Source organism: Cryptotermes secundus, unplaced genomic scaffold (genome assembly GCF_002891405.2).
Source record: "Cryptotermes secundus unplaced genomic scaffold, Csec_1.0 scaffold689, whole genome shotgun sequence".
NCBI lineage: Eukaryota > Metazoa > Arthropoda > Insecta > Blattodea > Kalotermitidae > Cryptotermes > Cryptotermes secundus.
The window spans coordinates 1526913-1539715 of record NW_019720574.1 but is presented as its reverse complement, the minus strand read 5'-3'; the positions used below and the strand labels follow the sequence as shown (position 1 = coordinate 1539715).

Here is a 12803-nt window from a genome sequence, read left to right as displayed (position 1 = left end):
AAGAAAAACGTTTAGTGTATTGTAGAGGGTTTCAGACATTTGTTGGCAACCATGGAATTGAAGAGTTTGATTGGGTTTTCTTTACCGACGAAGAGTGGTTTCACCTTAGTGGCTACGTGAACAGCCAAAACAATAGTATTTGGTCATCTGAATATCCACATGTTACATGAAAAGCCCACGCACTGTCAGAAAATTGGAGTCTGGTATGCTGTAACATGTCAAATAGTGGGCCCAATTTTCTTTGAAACAACAGTGAACAGTCCAGTGTACCAAGACGAGATTACACAGTTCGCTGCGTGTCTTGAGGTTGATGAAGGTATTCGTTGGTTGCAGCAAGACTGTGCCACATGTCACACATCTAATGAAACCATGCAGTTTGTGCACGAGCTTTTCCATGACCGTCTCATTTCAAAAGGATTGTGGCCCCCACGTTCGCCTGATTTGTCGACTGCAGATTTTTTCCTTTAGGGGTACCTCATAGGAATTGTCTATAAAAACAATCCACATACAGTAGATGACCTCAAGAGGAACATTACGACGGCGATCAACAGCATCAGTTTACAGGTGCTCCACAAAGTGGCCTCAAACATGGTAAAAAGAGCTCGCGCACCCATGAAGTAAACAGAGAAAACTATGTATATGTTGAAGAAAGCAGTCGTCTGGGATTTGGTACCGTGTATATGTGGTGTTAACCGACGTTTCGGAGGAACGTATCACCTCCATCTTCAGGGTAGAAGGAAAAATAAATTCGCAGGCGAAGAGACTGTGAGAACCGGTACAAGCAGACTGGTGTTGGAAATATGCACAGCTATGTGAGCAATGAAGGAAGGGGGGAAGGGCAGGTCTACATGTGAAATCAGTGGAGTGGGAAGGGGGGAAAGGAGCAGGGAGAGAACCAGGGTTTTGTGTTGGGAGAGAGAAAGGCAAGGTTAAAGGATGGGCACTAACCCTTAAGGTGGGGTGGGGGTTGTTATGTTAGTCGGTCATGGCTGTGTAGCCTTCTGGATCTGGCGTCGTCCTGGGGTTTTTTTTAAGAGAACAGATGAGAGGCTTCCATGACTTGCTGAGGCAAACCCCCCCTCTATTCATATTTTCGGGATGGAGTTCAATCTCAATGGCTTCCCAAATGATGCGATCCATATAGCGGGTCTTGGTGGCGAAGCTGAATACGGTGTCCCAGATCGATGCTGTGTTCAGCTATGGCTGACTTGTCCGGATGTTCGAGACAGATGTGCTGCTGATGCTCCTTCAACCTCATGTCCACAGAGCGGCCTGTCTGCCCACTATAGACCTAGCCGCACTCGCATGGGATACTGTATACACCCGGTGTCCTTAGTCCCAGGCTATCTTTGAGTGGCCAGAGGAAATTGGATAATTTGTTTGGAGGCATACCCACTGCTTTGATGTTGGACCGAAGAGAGATGAAATGACAGGAGGTTGTCCAAAACTGCATAATGAGATACTTCATAACTTGTACTCTTCTCCAAGTATAATTAGAATGATCAAGTCAAGGAAAATAAGATGGCAGGGCATGTAGCATGAATTGGGGGGAGCAGGGGAATGCATATAGGATATTGGTGGGAAAGCCAGGAGGAAAGAGACTACTAGGAAGATAAGTCGTATTGGGTGGATAATGTTAAAATGGATCTTAGGGTGGGTTGGTATGGACTGGATTGATGTGGCTCAGGATAGGGACCAGTGGAGGGTTCTTGTGAACACGGTAATGAACCTGCATGTTCCATAAATTGCTGGGAAATTCTTGAGTAGGTACATAATTGGTAGCTTCTCAAGAAAGGCCCAGCTCCATGAAGAGGTTACTGAATTTGGCAGATACTTTGAGCTTTGCATTCACTTCAGTTGTTATTCTTAGAAATATGTATCTTCACGTAGAATAGTTTCCTTGGATATGCTGTTACATGCCCACATTGAACCAGTAGGCTGCAGTCACTAAAGAAGTTCTGAAATTTACAGTGGTATGGGATTTCATGTATGAAATGAGCTGTCTTCTGTAGTCTTTCAGGGCATAAGGACCCACCAAGTGATATGCAGGTCAATGTAAGGCCAGGACAGAACATGGCTGAGTAAAAGTAATGATAGAAAACTTCCAATCTTATAATAATTGATATGTGGAGCGTACAGTCATTGTGTGATGTTAAAAAAGTAACTACAGACTGTTAAAACAGTAGTCATTATGTTAGTGGCTGTAGTGAGTGTTCGATTTAAGGTCTTTGTCACAGCAGATATTAATAGCTATGAGAACAGGTAATAAACATAAAGTCTTCATTGAATATTGAGAAAAATTCTGAAATTTACAAAAGAAAACAGTTTATGAGAGGGTATAGGTGGAATTTCAAGATGCAAGGAATGAGAAACAGTTTTTTTGGCAGCTTTTAAGACCTGGTTTTAAAATTGGGTTAGTGAATGATGATATGTGATTGAAGTAGGAAGGTAACAGGTGGACAAGAATAGACATGATTTTACCAGATGTAAAGATGCAAGAACAGTCTGTGAAGGATAATAGGAAGGGTCTTTGTTTAAGGGCTTGTACTTTAGACCCGTTGATCTCAGAAGAGGCTTTATTATACAGGAGCAGTCCTTTGATGGTAATACTTTCTGGCTGGCACAGTTTGCAGTCTTGGAAATTGTAGTTAGCCATAGTTATTGTCAGGCATCACAAAATTTAATGAGTTTTAAGTTACAACCCTTCATTCATTTTTTGTATGGAATAGTATAATTGGAGTGTTTACTGAAGGATAAAGGGAGATTTATCCTAAAATTAATGGAGGCAGTTAAGTAAAACGTAAATTATGTGTTTCTGGAGCTGTGTTTGCTTGAATTACTTATACGTGTATTTGCTAAGCTATATCTTGGGTAAATTGTCCATAAGGTGGAAATACTTAAGTTGGAGACACAGAATTTATTGTCAAAGTGAGGCCTGGATACATTTGATCTCTGTAACACAAATCTTTTGCGGATATGTAGCCAGTCAGCTTTGAAGAAAGAGTGTTTCCTCAATTTCAAAAAAAATTTGTATGCTGGTTCGAACCGATGAGGTTACAAAAATTTGCAACCCTCAGTTACAAGCAGAAGTAGGCTGTTACTTCCATAGGATATCATAGCTGCCAGCCAACTTTTAGTGTCCTATTGACATTTTAATGATTTTAAAAATATTAAAATTATTAAAATACATTTTTTAGTGAGTGACATACTTGATGTCATATTGTACTTCCATAATATGTATATTTTATATATTTAGTCTTACATATTACTAAATTTGCTATCTTGGAGACTATAAGGCACTCCTTCCTTGGAAAGTAATGTCCAAAATCAGTTTTCATCTTGAAGAGTCGAAAGATGTTGCAAGTTTCTACTCCAAAAATGTTCCTCTAAAATCCCAGTGCATCTTATAACCTGAAAATATGGCACATATCATTCACAGTTTGGTACATAATGAGCAGTATGACATATGCAGGCTTGTTAATGGTCAGAGAATCACAGTTTCCAATCAATTTTGGCTCCACATGGGATTAGTCACTTTACTTCTAGTGGTGCGCATTACATGCTGTCATACTGGCGCCATGTTTAAGAAGCAACTGTGCTACCTCCAAATGACCACAAGCATTTGCTGCCTGCAGAGGTGTGCGTCCATCCTTGTCCTTCACGTGTAAGTTTGCGTTATGTTTTAACAACAAGTCTGTGATCTGTAAGCGACCAGACTGAGCTGCAAGCCACAGTGGAGTTTTTTGATGACTATTACAACACTCAATATCCATCTTTTTCATGTCCAGTAAGTAAGCCACAAATTCTGTAGGACCAGACTCGGCAGCAAGGTGCAGCACATTATTAAGTGACCAGTCACAAATTGTCACATCTGCATTACATTGTAATAACAGTTTAGCTACATCCCACCTTTTATTCTTAGCTGCTAACAGTAATGCAGTGTAACCATGCATTTCACGAATATCAATGTCACTATGTTGCTTTGTTAAGGTGTCTACAACTTGGAAGTGACCTTGCTCAGCTGCCCACATCAGTGCAGTTCTATTATACCTACTGTCCGTTGCTTCAGTGTTGGCTCCGTGGCTCAGGAGTTCTTGTACCAACCTGACCTGTCCATGTCTTGCTGCTTCATGTAACATTGTAGCTATGCAGTAAGATCCCTCATATAGAACCTCAATGGCATGTCCCACAGGTACACCACATTTTAACATGAACGCCACAAGCTTCACACACCCGTTGTTTGTGGCAGATATCAGTACATCCTGTATGTACTCTTTATTATGAATATGTTGTCTAGTGAGAACCAAATCATCAGTGCAAGCTTGTTTTTCCAACAACAGCTCAACAGTTGACCACTCCCTGAGCTTCTCAGCTACATGGATTGGCCGAAAGAACAAGACTTTGTCTTCGATATTAGGATTTGCTTGATATTCCAACAGAATTGTTATGATCTGCTGCACAGTACTATGGGTACGAACATCATCTCGTGTACCAATATCACTCATCACAGCCAGGTGTAAGGCTGTCCTTCCACCTTCATCCTTTGTGTTCACGTCCACTTTCCTTTCTGACAACAGGGTCTCCACTAGAACTTTGTCCAGGTTCAGAACAGCAAGGTGCAAGGGAAATTTATGGGCCAGAACTTGGTCAAAGAATTTCCTTACCATTTGGAAATTTGGTTCAAACATTTTTATGTTCAAGTAACTATGCAACTTTTCAAAATTCTTAGCAAACCAGAGAGCAGCAAAATATTCAGCAAAGGTCCTATGTATGAACACAGTTTTAATTTTCAGAATCTTTTCAGCAATTCCAGCAGGCTCCTTACCCTCATGCCCTATATCTGTAAATGATTCAAAAAACTGAATTTGTGTAATGATTCCAGTTGGATCATTTCCTTCCTTCAGGGTAGCTAAAAATGATTTAAATCTGTCTATCATGAGATCTAAATCCGGAAAGTTCCTCAGTTCATCAGTAGGCAAAAGCAAGAACACAGCAGAGATCATATGACCTTTTCTGAACTTTTTTCCCATTGATCTGCAGTAAACTTCCATTTGAGGTTTTGACATATCCACTTTGTTTTTGTCATTAAAAATTTTAAATTTTTGTTCTACAAACCTGTTGTAAAGCTGGATCATGTCAAACTTTGGTGGAAGTGTCAGCACACCTTTCTCATTGTAAGTTTTCAAGTTGTCTTCAAAGGCCTCAGCCAGCAACATGGACTGCAAAGGAATGCCCATGAAGGCCCTGTTTCTGTCGTTGAGGTTGTTTGCAGTTAACTGTAGCAGCCTAATTACAAAGTTATTCAACACACGATCCTCAATGTCAGGTATACGTCTCTTCCAGAATTTAGCTAGGAAGTTTTGCTGGTCAGATTTTAAGAATGGTTGAAATGTGAAAGCCAATGTGGACAGTTTATTTTGCAGTTTCTTTTTCATAACTGGCCGTGTTGTAACCCAGAGGTATTGCAGTTTGGTTGCCTGTAGAAATTTCAACATGAGAGCTACTTTTTCTGCATGGGTTGGACATATCTCATCATACCCATCAAATAACACACACACATTTTCCATTGTTTCCAGCTTGCATCTGAACAAAGGTTTCCACAGTTCTGAGATTCCTGAAACTTCCAGTAGGAACTCTGTTATATGATGCAGTTGTAAGTTGGATGGCAGTTCTTTCAGGTGCTGGGTGAAGTCACTAAGGTTCAACCTTACCACCCACATATTAGGTTTGGCTTTTTTTGTGCCCAGTGCCAAATGTGTGAGGAGGGCTGACTTGCCCATTCCAGGCTCAGCAGACACTAGTACCACACGCTGAGTAATGTCTGTTACTGAATCAACGTTCTCATAATTTTGAGGCGACAGTTCATGGGAGCACAAGCCACTCACAGCAGATGTGACAGGCAAATCTGTCATTCCATGAGGCAGAATTTGCTCATTGTCCTGAACAGTACGGTATAAAGTTCGTGGTATATAGTAACTTATGTCACCAGTCAGAGAATCTCCCAGCACCACTCTGTCTCTCAATAGCTGTGTGATTATACTAGCAGGTACCAAGTCATGGTTGCTGCCAGATATTTCTCCAAGAGAGGCATCATAACCCTGGAAGTGCACTTGAATAGCCAGCACTCGGGCCTGTGTTGCCTCATCCAGCTGCCCCACTATGATATGATCGTGGAATGTGATATACTTGTGCTGTAGCTTATCTAAGGCAACAGTTCCGCCTACAAGAACCAGTCTCTTCTGTGGATACATTTGGAGAATCTTAAACACAAATTCCATATTTACAGTGCTGGCCTCCACTACAACAAGCAAGTCACACCTTCTGCTCCACAGTGCCAGCACCTCGTTCTGTTGTGATTGCAAGGTTCTGTCATCTATTAAGAGGTGACACTGATGTTGTAAGCTGTGGTGTACCTTAATACAGCTGAGGATGGGTGAGGCAGATGTAATGTGTACCACTGGGTTGAACATAAGGAGTGTTCGCATTACATCATGTACAGCCTTCTTGAATTTTATACACAGTTCTTCCGTTTCTTTGTGCTTTTGCTCTGAGATGTTTTCAACATAAGTCTGAAGAATGTCTTTCCAGAATTGTTCTTGATGTGTGAGATAACATTCTGATTTTTTCCACCATTCTAATACCTTATCATGAAACATGTTATATAATTCATTTGTCCCATACAGAATTTTAAGTTCCCCTTTTATTAACTCATCGAGTTTATCCAGAGCTGCTTGCCCACTGAAGAATAACAGCTGGGATAGGAACTCCTTAAAATCTAGTGACCCTTCAAATCGTTTCATCATAGAATTCTCTATAGTGAAAGAGACACATTTCCCCCCAGAGCTGAGAATCTTATGCCAATAACTGTTAACAACATCATTCCCTTCATCCATGGACATTATACAATTTGTATAGATAATGAAGGAGGCATTCTCAAAAGTTCCACAGTGTTTCAGATCTTCATCATGTAGCCACTGTTGCTTGATTTTGCAGTATGACTTGAAGTGTTGTTCAAGGCTGTAGTCTCCTTCCTCCTGAAGAAGGTTCTGTTTACTTATTTTAGCATTGGCATTACTGCGATATTTCAGCTGTATGAAAGCTGTCTTATCATGAAGTGTGAAAACAATATCATCAAATTTACCAGCAGATTCCATGTTACTGGCAAGATAGAAGTCCTTTGTCCCATTGAGTGCCCTAGCAAATAGCAGGGCTACCATCTTTATTTCATACAATTGACCACTTATGTTAGCAGAACCTTGTTTCTTCTGGTAGTGACTCACTGCAGACCTTGTTGTATCCTGCATTGAGACATGGACTAAGTAAATAAATGAACTGGAGATACAGTGTGATATGCCACGCATGTAGTATGAATGAAGGGAGGCATAATCTCACCAGCAGTTTTTCATGGTCATGGTCAAGGTTACGAGTAGTAAAATGAAAATGTACATATGCAGAGAATTTAAGGATGTCAGGAAATTGAAAATTGAGTCTCGGGTTCAGGACAATGATTGGGTGGAGGTCATGTTCCTATGCTTCTGTTAATTCCAGTGAGGCACTATGCTACAAGCCGGAGGATCGCGGGTTGGATTCCCAATGAGGTCATCTGATTTTTCAGTTGACCTAATAATTCCATTCACACTATGACCCAGGGGTCGACTCAGCCACTAACAGAAATGAGTACCAGGAATCTTCCTGGGGGGGGGGGGTTAAGTTTGGCCGGTACATTAGGCTGACAACCTCACCATCATCTGTGAGCTGACTGTCTGGAAAATGTGGGAGCCTCGACGGCTTGTTACCTTTTCCCTTTACTCGTCATTGCCCGTTTAACGCTACCAATTCTTTACAACGCTGTTTATTCTGGGACCAGTTTTACAAAAAAGAAGAGTTCAACAGATTTCATTAATGTTATAATGATAAAAACTCCATCTCAAGTGCAAACAATATATTTTGTGTCTTTGATCTTGTTCCCCTACACTACATGTTTCGGCCNTTTTTTTTTTAAATTGTTAGGGTTATTCGCCCTATGTTTAAAGTGCTGCAGCGGCTAGTTCTTGTTACCACACTGTATAGGTGTTATCTTGTGTAGTCTTTCTGTGTGCGTGCCGCTGCTATTCTTTACACACGTAGGAAACTACAAGGAAACTAAATCATAAACCAGGAATCTCATTAAAATAATGATTTATTTATTTGGGATTTACTTAATGATACTGTCAGAGCAGCTCATGTCATGTGGCATGTTTTCATGATACGAGTAACAATTTCACTAAGCACTGAAACTTTTTATAACGAGACAGGATGCTCCTCTGCATACTCCCTCTAAAACTTTTGGGTTGGGCACTGTGAGATATTATTTGGAAAGCACAGTCCTCATGCAGTCATATTGACATTTTTTTCTTTTCAACCCTTTCAGTGTTATGTCTGAGGTGTCTTAATTATAAACTCTGTTATACATTAATTCAGTGCTTGAATGAAATACTCTTAACAGTAAAGATGTTTATAACATTCCATGTTCTTTTACAATTTGTTGCCATGTAAAGCATAAAAGCTCCAGTGTAGAAATGACATTAGATCATGGATCACTGTGAATGTGAAGTGTTGTATTATGATTGTATGATTATAGGATCAGGTTAGTCAGTTGAAAAATCACAAATGTACCAAAATCATGGAGCATGTTCATGTTTTGTCTTGTAGTACAGTTGTAAGAATCAATTTATGGATTCTAATTTTATTAATTTGGCGGGCTCTCTCAGTCAAGTAATTCAAAGCAAGTAGGATCATTAGATTTCAATGAATGTTTTCCTAAACCACAAGCTTTTAGAAATGTCTTTGTTAAATTCAAACATTTATATTGTATGGTATTCTGACAAGACATTGTGCACAGGCTGCTAGAAAGGTTTGAGTAATGCCATTATATGTTTATTTTATATATTTAGTCTTACATATTACTAAATTTGCTATCTTGGAGACTATAAGGCACTCCTTCCTTGGAAAGTAATGTCCAAAATCAGTTTTCATCTTGAAGAGTTCAAAGATATAGCAAGTTTCTACTCCAAAAATTTCCCTCTAATATCCAAGTGCACCTTATAACCTGAAAATATGGCACATATCATTCACAGTTTGGTACATAATGAGCAGTATCACATATGCAGGCTGGTTAATCGTCAGAGAATATCAGTCTGCAGAGGCTCCTCTCATCTGTGGCTCCATGTTCAAGAAGCAACTGTGCTACCTCCAAATGAAAACGACCCTTTGCTGCCCGTAGAGGTGTGTGTCCATTCCTGTCCCTCACATATAAGTTTGCATTATAATTTAACAACAACTCTGTGATCTGTAAGCGACCAGAATGAGCTGCAAGCCACAGTGGAGTTCTTAAATCACTGTTATGACACTCAGTATCCATCTCTCTCATGTCCAGTAAGTAAGCCACCAATTCTGTAGGACCAGACTCTGCAGCAAAGTGCAGCACATTATTAACTGACCAGTCACAAATTGTCACATCTGCATTACATTGTAATAACACTTTAGCTACATCCCACCTTTTATTCTTAGCTGCTAACAGTAATGCAGTGTTACCATACATGTCGTAGCAACCAGGATCAATAAATCCGCCTACAATTTCGGCGCGATATCGCTCAACTGCCCACGCTCTTGTGCTTCTATTATAACTATTATAACTGCTGTCCTTTGCATCAATGTTGGCTCCGTGGCGCAGGAGGGCTTGTACAACTTGTAAGTGACCTTGCTCAGCTGCCCACATCAGTGCAGTTCTATTATACCTACTGTCCGTTGCTTCAGTGTTGGCTCCGTGGCTCAGGAGTTCTTGTACCAACCTGACCTGTCCATGTCTTGCTGCTTCATGTAACATTGTAGCTATGCAGTAAGATCCCTCATATAGAACCTCAATGGCATGTCCCACAGGTACACCACATTTTAACATGAACGACACAAGCTTCACACACCCATTTTTTGCGGCAGATATCAGTACATTCTGTATGTTCTCCTTATTATGAATACGTTGCCTGGTGAGAACCAGATCCTCAGTGCAAGCTTGTTTTTCCAACAACAGCTCAACAGTTGACCACTCCCTGAGCTTCTCAGCTACATGGATTGGCCGAAAGAACAAGACTTTGTCTTCGATATTAGGATTTGCTTGATATTCCAACAGAATTATTATGATCTGCTGCACAGTACTATGGGTACGAACATCATCTCGTGTACCAATATCACTCATCACAGCCAGGTGTAAGGCTGTCCTTCCACCTTCATCCTTTGTGTTCACATCCACTTTCCTTTCTGACAACAGGGTCTCCACTAGAACTTTGTCCAGGTTCAGAACAGCAAGGTGCAAGGGAAATTTATGGGCCAGAACTTGGTCAAAGAATTTCCTTACCATTTGGAAATTTGGTTCAAACATTTTTATGTTCAAGTAACTTTGCAACTTTTCAAAATTCTTAGCAAACCAGAGAGCAGCAAAATATTCAGCAAAGGTCCTATGTATGAACACAGGTTTAATTTTCAGAATCTTTTCAGTAATTCCAGCAAGCTCCTTACCCTCATGCCCTATATCTGTAAATGATTCAAAAAACTGAATTTGTTTAATGATTCCAGTTGGATCATTTCCTTCCTCCAGGGTAGCTAAAAATGATTTAAATCTGTCTATCATGAGATCTAAATCCGGAAGGTTCTTCATTTCATCAGTAGGCAAAAGCAAGAACACAGCAGAAATCATATGACCTTTTCTGAACTCTTGTTCCATTAATCTGCAGTAAATTTCCATTTGAGGTTTTGACATATCCACTTTGTTTTTGTCATTAATAATTTTAAATTTTTGTTCCACAAACCTATTGTAAAGCTGGAACATGTCAAACTTTGGTGGAAGTTCCAGCACACCTTTCTCATTGTAAGTTTTCAAGTTGTCTTCAAAGGCCTCAGCCAGCATCATGGAATGCAAAGGAATGCCCATGAAGTCCCTGTTTCTGTCTTTGAGGTTGTTTGCAGTTAACCGTAGCAGCCTAATTACAAAGTTATTCAACACACGATCCTCAATGTCAGGTATACGTCTCTTCCAGAATTTAGCTAGGAAGTTTTGCTGGTCAGATTTTAAGAATGGTTGAAATGTGAAAGCCAATGTGGACAGTTTATTTTGCAGTTTCTTTTTCATAACTGGCCGTGTTGTAACCCAGAGGTATTGCAGTTTGGTTGCCTGTAGAAATTTCAACATGAGAGCTACTTTTTCTGCATGGGTTGGACATATCTCATCATACCCATCAAATAACACACACACATTTTCCATTGTTTCCAGCTTGCATCTGAACAAAGGTTTCCACAGTTCTGAGATTCCTGAAACTTCCAGTAGGAACTCTATTATATGATGCAGTTGTAAGTTGGATGGCAGTTCTTTCAGGTGCTGGGTGAAGTCGCTGAGGTTCAACTTTACCACCCACATATTAGGTTTGGCTTTTTTTGTGCCCAGTGCCAAATGTGTGAGGAGGGCTGACTTGCCCATTCCAGGCTCAGCGGACACTAGTACCACACGCTGAGTAATGTCTGTTACTGAATCAATGTTCTCATAATTTTGAGGCGACAGTTCATGGGAGCACAAGCCACTCACAGCCGATGTGACAGGCAAATCTGTCATTCCATGAGGCAGAACTTGCTCATTGTCCTGAACAGTATCGTATAAAGTTCGAGGTATATAGTAACTTATGTCACCTGTCAGAGAATCTCCCAGCACCACTCTGTCTCTCAATAGCTGTGTGATTATACTAGCAGGTACCAAGTCATGGTTGCTGCCAGATATTTCTCCAAGAGAGGCATCATAACCCTGGAAGTGCACTTGAATAGCCAGCACTCGGGCCTGTGTTGCCTCATCCAGCTGCCCCACTATGATATGATCGTGGAATGTGATATACTTGTGCTGTAGCTTATCTAAGGCAACAGTTCCGCCTACAAGAACCAGTCTCTTCTGTGGATACATTTGGAGAATCTTAAACACAAATTCCATATTCACAGTGCTGGCCTCCTCTACAACAAGCAAGTCGCACCTTCTGCTCCACAGTGCCAGCACCTCGTTCTGTCGTGATTGCAAGGTTCTGTCATCTATTAAGAGGTGATGCTGATGTCGTAAGCTGTGGTGTACCTTGATACAGCTGAGGATGGGTGAGGCAGATGTAATGTGTACCGCTGGGTTGAACATAATGAGTGTTCGCATTACATCATATACAGACTTCTTGAATTTTATACGCAGTTCTTCCGTTTCTTTGTGCTTTTGCTCTGAAATTTTTTCAACATAAGTTTGAAGAATGTCCTTCCAGAATTGTTCTTGATGTGTGAGATAACATTCTGATTTTTTCCACCATTCTAATACCTTATCATGAAACATGTTATATAATTCATTTGTCCCATACAGAATTTTAAGTTCCCCTTTTATTAACTCATCGAGTTTATCCAGAGCTGCTTGCCCACTGAAGAATAACAACTGGGATAGGAACTTCTTAAAACCTGGTGATTCTTCACAACGTTTAGTCAGAAAGCTCTCATTAGTGAAAGAGACACATTTCCCCCCAGAGCTGAGAATCTCATGCCAGTAACTGTTAACATCATCATTCCCTACATTCTTGGACATTGTACAGTCTGTATAGATAATGAAGGTGGCATTCTCAAAAGTGCCACAGTGTTTCAGATCTTCATCATGTAGCCACTGTTGCTTGATTTCGCAGTATGACTGGAAGTATTTTTCAAGGCTGTAGGCTCCTTCCTCCTGAAGAAGGTTCTGTTTACTTATTTTAGCATTGGCTTTACTG

The 12803-nt window shown here is 40.5% G+C and overlaps 1 protein-coding gene across 1 annotated transcript; it reads right to left on the bottom strand.

The window, feature by feature from the left end:
- Positions 1-3260: 3260 nt before the first annotated feature.
- LOC117282723 lies at positions 3261-12552 on the bottom strand. The gene is made up of 2 exons (XM_033753480.1): positions 9230-12552; positions 3261-7298 (listed from the first exon to the last, which is right to left on the bottom strand). Exons 1-2 carry the CDS (start codon positions 12380-12382, stop codon positions 3543-3545), a joined length of 6909 nt encoding a protein of 2302 aa, XP_033609371.1. The 5' UTR covers positions 12383-12552; the 3' UTR covers positions 3261-3542.
- Between the last annotated feature and the right edge of the window lie 251 nt (positions 12553-12803).

Bases quoted from the DNA above. Each gene is read 5' to 3' on its own strand.
- LOC117282723 (XM_033753480.1), bottom strand. From the start codon at position 12,382: ATGTTTCATGATAAGGTATTAGAATGGTGGAAAAAATCAGAATGTTAT. The intron at 7,299-9,229 runs GTAGCACAGTTG...GTCTCAATGCAG, and splicing joins AGGGTCGTTTTCATTTGGAG to GATACAACAAGGTCTGCAGT.